Source organism: Xiphophorus couchianus, chromosome 5 (assembly GCF_001444195.1).
Source record: "Xiphophorus couchianus chromosome 5, X_couchianus-1.0, whole genome shotgun sequence".
In the NCBI taxonomy this organism is placed as follows: Eukaryota; Metazoa; Chordata; class Actinopteri; order Cyprinodontiformes; family Poeciliidae; genus Xiphophorus; species Xiphophorus couchianus.
The window spans coordinates 17854515-17867622 of record NC_040232.1 but is presented as its reverse complement, the minus strand read 5'-3'; the positions used below and the strand labels follow the sequence as shown (position 1 = coordinate 17867622).

Genomic DNA, 13108 nt, shown 5'->3' with positions numbered 1-13108 from the left:
TCCGGTAATGAAATACTTCTTTCATTTGCTATTTTGTCAAGAACAAGCCATTCCCTCAAGGTGGCAGAGATATTTGTATATTTTTCTAGGAGCTTGTTCCTCCTTTGTGCAGAGCTTTCTGAGCTTGTTTACATCCAGTGTCTTATATACTGATGTATTTATAAACTCGAGTGTCACGTGATCTACAGTACCTTCAGAATCATGAGCCACCAGTATCAACTCTTTCAAATTATAGGGAATAAACCTGTCGCCTTGACGAGGGGCTGATATGAGATCACTGCCTTTTGAGATGATTAATGATGATTTATATCTTCAACAGACTCATGGTCCACAAAAACATTAAAAAAGATGACTACTTTGTTTAATTTTTAAGCTTTGTAATCCAGAATCAACATGATATTAATGCTGTCAATGCAACCTTTTAAATGTGAACTTTGACTTCAATGTATTTAATATATGTTGCAAAAATTAATAAATTTAAAAACAGAATCTTTGTTAGCTCCTTTTAATTTTTAGCCGGTGTTTGTCAGTTAATCTATATGAATATTCTGGTGAGAGCTTTTAAAGGTCTAAATATCTTATTAAACAGTATGTGAGAGCTGTGTTGCAACTCATAGTTCACTTGTACTGTTTGAATCAAAGCAAAAAAACTCAAAGTTCAAATCAGTATTTTAATATCAAACATCTGTCTAAGGTGACACCTCATATTCACATCTTCATTTCAAGGCCATGGTCTCTTGCACCTTTTAAGGTCAATGCCTTTTTGTTCCCCACTAGATGCATCATAAAGAACTTCTAAAAAGTTTTAAAGGGTCAAAATAATGTCAGCACTTTCTTTGTTGTACTCTTTCATTTATTTGGAACTGGAGACACTCTCATAGATGTGAAACCAGAGCATTGGTGGAAACTAAATTGGGGCAATAAATCCTAACTTAATGTGGAGAGCAAGAGATGGACAAAACTTACCCAAACTTTGATTGATGGCACAAGCCTCAACATCTCAGAGGGCTTTCTTACCCATTCAGTGATTCATCTGTTTCTTCACCCATGCACCACTTGCCTCTCTTTTTTCCCCCCTCAAATGTAATACAGAGAATAATCAGTGAGGATGGGAACTGCTGAGTGTTCATCCTGACTGCTGACTTTTCAAACACCTTTGGCAGGCACTCAAAGTGCTCAGGAGTTGGCCGGCCCTCATCGTTATACAGAGGGCTTGTAGTGCCAGGAGCCTTACAGCTGCTATTATTTGTCACTTAGAGGTAGAAATTGAGGGCTTGGGTCAAAAAAAGTTCAGCCTCGTTGCACATTTATACAAACTTGGGTGGAGGGTGATAAATGACTTGAGATGTAATGTATTATTGAGAAAGGGAAAGTGAGTATGCTTGTGCTCCAGTGTGGAATCTAATGATGATGATAAATGTTTGGAAATGACAGTTTGTGGCAAAAATCTGGATGGAAACAGTTAAAGATTGTACATTGGATATTAAGATTTTATGCTAAACCTAAAGAACTTAGTTTTTTGTTTGGTGAAGTGACTGATTCACTATTCTCAGACTGTCACCTTTAACAGGGAGTAAAAATGGACTCACACAACCACAAATATTTAAATCATTTAAAGGGAAATGAGAAATTCATATATAAAAATTACGTTTTGCATATTGACAAATTCTCTTTTTTTGATGGCGAAAACCCAGAATGCTAGTAAGAAGAGGAGGTTACAAACTTGATGTCAGCTTTTATTGACAAGTTGTCAATCAAGTTGTATTTGTTTTCATCTTGGTTCTTTTAGATCTGAAAGATACCAACAAGAAAACTGATGAAGAACTTCATAGCTTCTTTTTTTCGTAATGTTTGTTGCTTTCTTCAGTACAAATAGCAGTTGCATTTACAAAAATCTGTCGTCTTGTTAAGATTCAAGATTTTTTAAATTTATTTGTTTGTGTTGGGACTTTTAGAGAAGAAATTGCTGGCGAGCTTTGGATCATTGTCCTAATTTTTAATCCACCTGTACGTAAACCTAAGGTCTGCAGGTGATCACACTACCACCACTGTGCTTAACTGTTAAGTAGGATGTTTTTTTTCTGAAACTTTTTGTTTTATGCCAGATTTAACAATGTTCATACTTTTTCCCCTTAAAAGTCTCATGATGTCATGTTGCCCAGTCTCTTGTTTTTTAATACAAAAAACAAGAGAGGTCAGACTTTATTGCTGCAATAAAGTCTGACCTTAACTGTGACACATAAGGTCTGTAGGGGGCCTTTACTGACCTCTTGGATGAGTCATTGATTCACATATGGATTAATTTTCCTGAACCGGCCACTCATGGGAAAGTTCATCTCTGTTCCCTGTTTTCTCCCTTAATGGATAGTGGCTTTTGCTGTTGCTCATGGAGATCTCAAGAGCTTAGAAATTGACTTTTTTCCTACTTCATGTTAAGATATTTCTTTGATGGATACTAAAACTGAACCAGGTTATCAGTCTTTGACATTAAAATTAGATTGATATGAAAATTCAACAAGAAAAGGAAAAAAAATAAAACAGGAGAAATCTAGGGGAAAAAAGTTTTTAAAATTGATTCATGTCTAATCTTATAGCATCTTATGACGTTAGAGAAGGTGCTACCAGGATCAGCAGTAGATGGCCATCTGTGTAAATATTTTACTACTGAGAGACCTTGTCAAGTCAAATCAGAACACAGATTTGTTTTCATGCAGCCCATTTTGTAAAGACATCCTAGCTGACATTGCTGCAATACAGCTGCCTCTTAAAACATCTTATCTTGTAGATCTCAAACATGATCAAAGAGAGGCTGGACTTACTTTGTGTTTGTTCCTGGTGTCAGTCTGATCTCAGCCTACAGCGGCTCTGAGGCACAAAAACACATGAATATTCAGCTGCTAATCTCTGAGTAAGAAACTTGGTGCTTTCGAATGTTAATTTCTTCACATGGTGTTGTAATAGTGCAGAACAGTTGCTCCTTTTTTGCTCTGAGTAAACCCTGTGACATGCGGTGTGCGCGGCAGACACGATGCCATCTGTGTTGTGTTGTGTTGCAGGATCCCTGGCAGGCTCAACGACAGACGCACGCCCCTCGGAGAGCTCAACTGGATCTTCACTGCCATCACCGACACAATCGCGTGGAACGTGCTGCCCAGAGGTGAGTCTCTTCGTCACAACAGCCTCCTCCTCGTCAGGAAAATCTATTTATTTGCATCCTCACAAGTATGTGAAAGCAACAAAATATATATCACAAGAAAGGAAGCCGGTCACAATAACAAATTTTGCTGGACGATAAATTGCCTCAGAAGTTATAGCGATAAACGATAATATTGTTGCTTTGAGACCATTTTAAAGTAATGTAATGGTAATGGCATAATAATGCACACAAATATGCAAAATAAGTAAACAAAACCACAGAAACAACAAATAAAATGAATTATGAAGTCTCTAAGCAAAACCGTCCTTCGATAAAGTCTTGTTGAGAAGAAAGCATCAGACTGAAGACTTCTTTGTTTTCCAGTTTTTGGTAGGAAGAGAAAACCCATAGATTATGCAAACAGAAATTATTGAGCTTGCTTTAATTTATCATGTGATTGATTTTTTGTGTTTTGACAAAAAACACACTATTAATGTGTTTGAATAGTGTTTTTATAGGAATACAAAAAATTTTAAATTAAAATTTTAAATTTCACCACGCTCAAAAATAAAGCAACATATTGTGTTTCTCTAGGGATTTACAGCTACACTGGCTCAGAGATTTCTGAGCAGATTCTGATTTCTCTTTTTTTCTGGCTGAATTAAAGATTTGTCTGCCTTCACAAAATGTTTACTGTAGCACTTAAGTGACCCCAGTTAAAAAGTTTTAATTTACTTCTTTTCTTCCTTTGTTCCTTCCGTCTTTACTTCCTTCCTTCTTTTAGAATCAAAATGAGAAGTTGTAAACTTCTCAGATCATCTCAGTTCAGTCAAAAGATTTGCAATGCTACAAGTATTCACAGGAAGCTGCATCAATTTGCATCAAATCTGGTGAAAGATTGAGCGTCTTGAGGGTCCTCTGCAGGGATGCTCCAACTGTCTCCTCTCTTCTATTTTACATCATAAGAACAACCCCCGCTGTGCGGTACACATGTAAACAGCAACAGTCAAGTAATCCAAAAACCAAATGATCTGCACTTTCTCTGCTGTGGTAATTGAAAAAACAAAGCTTTAAAAGGAATTTCTAGTAATCCTTTAGTGTGCTGATTTGTTATAGGCACACTAATCAGCTGTCAGAATTAGGAAAATAAGCTCCTTTTTAAAAGATTTTGCTGTTACAAGCTAAAATTAATGTTTGAAAGCACTCAGTGGAGGTGTTGGGGCAGGAAGATGAGCTTGCAAAGATATCAGAGGCATACTAAAATCTTTCTTTAAACATGTCTGGGCAGTGATGAAAAATAAAGCGTCCCGCGTGGCTCAGCTCTCAGGGAGTCCAAAGTGGGGCACCTAAAATAAAAAGCAGCGATGTCTATGCATCAGCAGTACTATGAGAGCATCAGAACATCCCCAGTGGCTGAAATCATGCCGCTGTTGATATAAAATGCCAGAAGCGCAGTTTGTGCAGGTCAGCTCTTCAAATTGAGATTAATTGTGTTTAGAGTTCCCCGCACTATAGTTGAGGATATCACTTGAGCCGGGGTTTGGCATACGACACACCTGACTGCAACTACCCATTTCTCACATGCTTGCCCTGATGAAAACGCTGGCGCACACACTCATTGTTATGACATGCCTCTAGATTGTGTATTCCTTGATTTCCCTCCTGTTTCATGTATTCAACACACGTCCTCTCAGTCACACATTCAAATTCCCACGCGACAAACTGTGTCCCGGTTAGAATAGCATTGTGACAATGCTGATGTCTGCCAAAGCCTTTTAAAGCCTCGGGGCTCCGCTGTTAATGAAGCTGCCCACATCAGAGAGATTTCATGTAATGAAGGCACTTCATATACCTTATCTAAATCACGCACACACACACACACACACTGAGACTTCTGCAGCCTGTCACCAACAACATGCTCATTGTCCCTTAGGAAATATGTCCAAAAAGTAACCGTAAAATCATAATCACCAGCCAGAAACGGTGGAAAGGAAGTGGCCCGACTTTGTCAAAGTTGAGCTAAACTAATGGATTCTTAATGTGTTGAAGACTTTGAGATTGACATGTTATAAGAATTTCAGACACAGTTCAAACCAGAGATTTGCATACACTGTATAACAGGATACATAACTTTATCCCCTGACAGTAAATAATCTTTTCTTGGTTTATTTTAGTTAGGAAAACCAATATTATTTCTGTTTGCTAAATGACAGAAAAGGAAAGAGCAGGAACTCCTTAAAGAGATAGAGGCCCAAATTCAAGGTGTTGGATTACAAAGCCAATTTTCTTTTATGTCATATTTGATATATATAGTTTTTTTTTTAAAAAAAACTGAAGATAACATAGTTACTTGATTGTGCTATAAAATGGCACTATATGTCTGTAAAATATATAACTGTGCCCTGTTAAAAGAATTCACTCTCCTGCTCTTCTGGCATTCAGCTAGTAGAAATAATTTTCATGATCCTATCTGACCAAAAACAGGACCAGTTTAGTGTAATTTAATGTCGGACTGAGGGGGGAAAAAATTGCGTCTTTTAATAAAATGTAAATGTCTGGTTTTAACTGTATATTGCAACATCGTGTCTGTCACATCATCTTCTTTCTGTAGAGCAAATGTGCCCAGACACTGCAAGCCTTCCAGACCCACCATGCTATTTGACTAAGCTACAAGAAGAGGACACGATTAAGGACACAACTTACTGAAAATAAGCATTTCTCTGTCTTTTACATACTGGAAGCAAACCCCCAAACCAGATGATTGTTTTTCCAAATTTAGTCACTTTGGCTCAATAGGCTCTGTTCATTCACATATAAAGTGCCCCATTTTCTTTTATTCTTACATGTAGGTTAATCTAATTCGTTTTTTGCCCTTCTTCTATCTGCAGAATAATATATAATTTCTATTTTCTCCATCCTCAACTTCAGATCTGTTCCAGAAGTTGTTTCGTCAGGACTTGCTGGTGGCCAGCTTGTTTCGCAATTTCCTGCTTGCAGAGAGGATAATGAGGTCGTACAACTGTACACCAGTCAGCAGCCCCCGTCTGCCTCCCACATACATGCACGCCATGTGGTAAGACACGCTCACAAGCAGAGCTCAGGTTACATGAACACGCAGATGCACAGATGTCTGTGGCTTTGTAAAGCTGGACGTTAGAGGAAAGACAGGAGTCACCCTCAAGGCCTGGCTGTTAACTCAGACAGAAAGCAATTAAAGGATGAGAAGAGTTTCTAAGAGACATATTCTTTATTAGGAAACAGCATTATCCTCTTTATGTAATGGTATGTATATTTAATGAATGAACATTTTAGAAAATCAACTGGGAAATTAGAGGTGGATTCAAACAGTAAAACATGCCTGGAAGCTAATTTGTGTCAGTGTGAAGGGATTTCTAACTGAAAGAAAACTGCTTCCTTACAATGATTTCCTTTTTTTAGGTTTGGTTGGTTTGCGACTCTCCATTGAAATGACTTGTACATGCAAGAAATCGCTCAAAAACATCTCGACAGTCAGAGTTTGATAGATGCCTCCCAGAAGTTGTTTCAGCCAAAGGGTTTAAAACTAGCTATTTGAGGGTATCCTAACTTTATCCTCACATGGAAAGCACATTTTGTTAATGTCTTTTGTTGATTAAAAGAAGAATATTTGCTGTTGTTTAATCTCAGTTAAATTTATTTCTACCAGCAATAAATAAAATGTGAAAAATATCTTGATCAAGAGTTTAATATTTAATGGGGTGTTTCCTGTCTGGCCATTCCCTTCCTACCCAATTCCACTCGATATTCATCTCCCTTTAATGCTCTGTCTAGGATTTCTCCCATTGAGCTTGATTTCTCCAGTTGAATTTCAACCTGGACAATCAGTGAACACAAGGAGGAGTTGTGAAAGATGATATCAATCTTCTGCCCTGTTTTTGAATTACTGTCTTACTATACATGGTTGTAGTTTGGCATTGGCAGCACAGGAAGTGAATGAAGCCATTCAGTCCGTGTTGGCCATGCTCAAAAATATTGAGCAAATAAAGTTGGAGCAAGAGGAATGTTTAAGACATTTTATTGCTGATGGAGATGTTGTGGCCCTGCTCCCCGTGGGGTTGATTACAGCACATTCAATTTCTGGTGAACTTCATAGTGCAGCTTCATTCACGATCGAGCTGACCTATTACATACATCACATCCAGGGACTTCCTGTTATTTTTATATGAATACCTGTTTTCCTAGCTGAACTCTAAAAGCAATTATAACCCATGTACAAACACATAATGTGAATGATGAAGGTGAACCATTAAGAGGGGAGCTTGTGGTTGTTTTATGAAACCGTGATCCCAAATAGGCTTTAGTCACAGGAAAGTTGCTGCTTTTACATTTCTTTTTGTTCCTGACTCAAGAAAATCCAGGTGAGCTAAAAAATCAATAGCTTCTCTGGTACATTTTGTTATTTTGTTTTTCCAGTGATACAACAGATGCTTTATGTGTCCTCAAATATACAACAGGTTGCTCCCCTGTCTCTCATTTACAATTATGGCTCTATAAGCAAACCGAAGATAAACACAGCATTCTGGAGCTGCTCTGAATATAGATTACATGTAAGCAATATAAATGCTTGAGTCACTTTCACACCTTCCTTAAATAAGTATTGGTGTGGAAGCCTGAGCCAACATGTGGAGGTGTTTTTATATGTTTCTGCCTTTGAACATATGCAAACTCTTCATGTATTATTTTCTTTACACCCTTTTTTTTCTCATGTTGACTGTTGCCTGTGTTGCTCTCAGCAGTGAGCTCAGTGTTTTATAACGGTGAAAATTACTACCAGTACAGTCACAGTAACTGGAAACAGAACAGGAGTGGTTGACAAGAAACGTCTTACTTAGTTTAAGGTTTTTAATATCAGAAAAAAATTACATATTATTCTGTTTTAATATTTATTTAAGAGACTTAGCCAGAATGCTCTGCAGTCTATTAGAACTATGAGAACATTTTGTTGATAAGCTGCTTTTTGCAGGAGAAAGTTGTAGTTACTGTTCTCTGTTGGATCTTAAGCACCTGTCACATCTTTGTGGAGGAATTTTGGCAAACTCATTCTTCCAAATCGCCTCAGTTTAATGAAGCTTGTAGAGATCTATTGAGGTTTTGCCACACAGGTTGCGATTTTGACGTTGGCTTGACCGTTGCAATACACTAGTCGCTTTTGTTTTCTGTTGCTGCTTTGTTGAGGAGTAATTTGTGTTGCATGAAGATCTTTCTGCCACTAGTGGCTGTTATTTACAGTAGATTATGTATGAAGTAGGCAGAGAAAACTTGGTGGTGTGTTTGTGATTGTGTGATGTGTTGTGGTGGCTGGTTTTCTATTTTTAATAAATTTACAAAAATCTCAAACTTTTTTCCATATTGTCATTTGCGTGTTGAATTTTGTGGAAGATTAATTTAATACAACTTGTAATAAGGTTGTAACATGACAAGAATTGGAAAAAGTGAAGCACTTTGAGTCCTTTACGGATACATAATTGAACATAATATAATTGGACTCTATAGGGTTCATTAGTTATTTAATGCATTTATGAGATATTTATCTTAAATTGATGCTTTACAAGTAAAGTGTTCATATTTTGTGAAATAGACAGATGGGAAAAATATGGACTTTTGAAAGAGAAAATAGGAACAGTGTTTTAACATCAAGCACATCCAAAATCAATGGAATACAAGATGTGACTATTGAATCACTCAAGTGCTCTTTTTAACAAACTACACAATATGCAAAAAACGAGAAATGTGTTCCCTGTCCTTGAGCTGTAAGAACATCTTTACACTATTCTGTTCCTGCGTCTCTGGCTGGATGTTATTGCAGCTTCTTCTTAACAGATTGGGTCAGAACTTTTGTTTGGTCTTGTGTTCAACAACAATGAAATACAAATACCTCAGCACTTGAGTTTTTGTGAAGTATGAACTGTTCAGACCAAAAAGAAAATTATTCACATTTTTTTCACTTCAAATAAAAGAATCCATATCTGTTTTTATGGGTTATGTGTAGACCTTATGGGAGCGCATTTAAGCACATTTGAACAATCTCCAGAACAATACTCAAGTTGTTATTACAGATCATTAAAATAGAAAAAGAGTTTTTAATCAAAAACTACTAATGCACTTTGTTTTTTAAATTATTTGAATTAAACACAGTTATTATATTTTCTGAAGATGTTTCACCTCTTTAAAAAAACCAAAAGGTTTCTTCAGTCAGGAAATAATGTGATTTTTTACTGCTTAATGAGACAAACGCTGAGTTGAAATAAACCCCATTTCCATTTGTCCACCATGTTTTCTCATTAACATACGTGTTTGTACACAAAGGCCTGCTGTTGTCCGATTCCTCTTTTGCACAATATAAAAGCCATTATCTAATCATCCATCTTCCTTTAGTTACACAAACATCTCTCCATCACTTTTTTTCCTTTGCATCGTCTTCTAAAAATGCCTCTTTCTGCTTCTCCCACTCATTATCTGGCTGGCGTTGGCAAATCCTCCAGGAGAGGCTCGTTGTGTAACCACCTGGCATCTCTCCCTGTAACAAATACTGCTCTTTACTCCTTGAGCATGCTGTAGTCTTTCTTTCTCGCTTGTTCATCCCTATTAGTTTAGATTGCGGGTACTTTTCAGTGTTTGCGGCCCAACAAATTGGGATTTCACAACAGCACATGCAATATTAAGCAGGATAGAGTAACGACTGAGCAGTGCTTTAGGAGTCTAGGAAACCAAACTGTGAGGGCAATAAAGAGAGTAAGTGTTAGAGATAAAAGCCAAGCAGGAAAATAAAAGTTTGGGCCAGCATGGACTGGACCTGAAAGGATGGAGAGGAGGGAATAAGTACTTTTAAGGGCTTGCTGATTCATGTCAGTGCCAAAACACAAACTGCTATTGTTATTCAAATGGGGCAGAACAGGGCAGGGCAAATAAGCCTGAGGCTGATTACTCCCTTGCCAGCCATTTAATTGCCAGTAGTGTATGTCTGTTTTATATCGGTGCATGTTGTTTCACCACTCTCTGCAGCCAACCAGAGAAAAGAGCTTAGTCAGCTGCCAAATGCTCCCCTACACAGCTTTCCCTTCATTTCACACTCAACACGCATGATCTCTGGAGATGAGTCACTTCTACGGCCTTGTGAGCGGGTTAACCAGGCCATAATAATCTTGGAGCAGCCTCCATCCTGAGAGTACGTTCTTGCAGATAATATGGTACTTTCTGGTTGTTTATATGCCGACGGGTTGCATAAAAGCCATCAGTGATGGACTCGTGAGCTGGCAATTTCCCAGTCACAAGTTATGAAACCAGAATGTAGTGTTTTCAAATCCGATTTGTTAAAGGAGTTGAGTTGTTGCTTTAATTTTCTGTTATTTTTATTTTAGTCAACTATAACAATGATACTGAGAAACAAAAACAGAAAGAGTAGTTGGACACTGAGGTTTCTTCATCCTTTTTTAGATATATTTTTATCATGTAACTGTTTGAGATGATTTACCAAATTTAACACTTGAGAATAACCCAAGTGTGCATAAACACTCTGTGTATTGTGATGCCATCATCTGAACTAGATTTAAATTCAGTATTTTTCAGCCCAGGCCCAATCATTGTGAGCCTAATTAGATCTAGATTCTTTACAGCTAACACTGTATGTGGCTGCAAATTGCTACTTGATGTACAGCATCTCCTCTTAGGAATGCAATCAGCTTTTTACTGTGAAGATTTTTACCACAGGGCTAATTCTTTGTGCTGCTGCTAGTGACAAAAAAAAAAAACCCAATAACCTTAATCAAGCTACCTTTATATGTTTCTATGTTGCACATTCATCAGTGAGTCCATTACATGTTCTGCACTGTGCTGTCAACCAGGAGTGCAACTCTATTATATCACTCTGGAATAATGGGAAAAGCCATTTGAGCAGGAGAAAGAGTCTCAGACAGAGTGAACTCTGCGTCATTCATTCAGCTTCACATTACATCGCTGTGCATCAACTGGGAACATGAATCAACCTCTAACTCATGCTAACTGCGAGGAAAAAGCCCCATCGAGGCTCTGAGTTCAATTTTCTGCAAGAAAAAGAAGCTGGAAAGTGGAGGTTAGAGGAGACGGGCTGAAAGGGAGAAAAGAGAAGCTGTGATAAGGTTTGATGTGGATTGCATAACCCCATGAATTAAAAATGACCATGGGAGAAGAGCTGGTGTTTAGAAGGGGGATTAAAGGCTCCTCACTGCCCTCTCCAGGACCCGTTGAAGGAAATCTCAGGAGTTGCAGGCGCTTCGAGAACAATGCAGGGGAGACAATCTGATCTGAGAGAAATGGATTTGTACGCTGGTGTTAAAAACTTGACCATAGACCTGGTGTTGACCTGCACTTGTGTACAAACTGAAAATCAATTTAGCTGTGTTATGTGACAAGACACAACCAAAGCAAATGAAATACATTTTGATTCATACATATATAAGTGGACCTGGGCGAAAGATTGAATTCCCAACGAACCTACCAGAAGGTGGTCTAAAGAGTGGCTCGATTTGGTTTGTTTTTTATTTCAGGGGGACAAAACAATCTTAGCACCCAAGAAATTGCGTTTAAAATAAATACAGTATTTGTAATTAATGTTTTTCAGCTCAGTTCTCAAGTTTCAGATACATTAATAATTGTTCATAAGTGCATTATTTGCTACCTATTTAGTAGGAACATCAGCTTGGTAACACTAGAAAAACTATTTGTATAACAAAGCTTATTACAATACGATAGTGCAGACACCTACATATGTGATAAATAATACATGATACATAAGACATAACAGAACTGTCTCTTTGGAATTAAATGCCTGAAACATTCCTGAAGTATCTGTCAGAAGAACGGTACACTGTCATTGTAAAGTGATGGAAATGGTCAGCAGCAACACTCAAGTAGGCTGTGGCAGTAAAACAATCCTTAATTTTATCAAGCTATTATTTCCCACTCTATGACACCAGCAGCAGCTTGAACTGTTGAAATGAGGCAGGATAGCTCCACGGCTTTGTGTTTATGCCAAAATGAAACCCAGCCATCTAAATCTTGCAGCTGCAATTGTTTTCATTGAAAATTCAGTTTCTTGTGCTTTCAGAGTTGACTCACTTCTCCTTTCTTCTTTGTCTGTCTTCTCCTTTCCAATGCGTCTGAACTTCAGCAAGCCGTGTAGATGTCTAAAAACATTGAGTTGCTACCATGCAGTTGGCTGATTTACTGTCTGTTTTATTGACCAGTTGAATAAGATGTAGCAAATAGTGTATTTATTCAAATAAAATGTACTGGAAAAAGTGCCACTATTGATTTGTTATCATACTTCTATGATATTGCTACATTTGAACTGTACGGTTTTCTTGAACTTGAACTATTGATTTCTTTATTCAGTGAGAGACAACTAGATGAATTTAAAGTTTGAATATGAGATTTATTTGTAATATTTTCTTTAAAAAACACTCTGTTTTATTAGTAAGAATTTCACAACTATCTATTCATTACAAGCACCTTCTTTTCACTGTTGTCTTCTTTTCTTGTAATTACAAATATGAATAATGCCAGAAATGCAAACATCCATAAACACTTCTGTATTTTCATAATTGGTAGTGTTACTATTGTTCTAATTACTTTGTATTGTCAACATTTGATTAATTGTTGTAATAATATATTTGTGAATTTAAAACGTAACTTTTTTGTATTATTACCTGACTTGTGTTGTTTTTGAAGATCAGATGATGTAATTCTAATGTGGTTTGTGTCGTGTTTCATCCCTGCAGGCAAGCCTGGGACTTGGCCGTGGACATCTGCCTCTCTCAGCTGCCTACCATCATCGAGGAGGGCACCGCCTTCAGAGTGAGTGTGTGTGTGCGTGTGTATGTTGTTGAGGGATAGACCGGGACTCTGACACTTTAAAAACGCGGACAAATCCTTTTTGCTGTGTTTTTATAAGTGACG

The 13108-nt window shown here is 37.5% G+C and overlaps 1 protein-coding gene across 6 annotated transcripts in view; it reads left to right on the top strand.

The window, feature by feature from the left end:
* rptor (regulatory associated protein of MTOR, complex 1) overlaps positions 1 to 13108 on the top strand; it is a 144811-nt gene that overhangs the window by 69970 nt on the left and 61733 nt on the right. For all 6 annotated transcript variants that reach the window (XM_028016814.1, XM_028016812.1, XM_028016815.1 and 3 more), the window contains exons 9-11: positions 3057 to 3157; positions 6065 to 6209; positions 12931 to 13006. In XM_028016814.1, coding sequence (XP_027872615.1) covers positions 3057 to 3157; positions 6065 to 6209; positions 12931 to 13006 — 322 coding nt within the window. The remainder of the gene's footprint in view (positions 1 to 3056; positions 3158 to 6064; positions 6210 to 12930; positions 13007 to 13108) is intronic.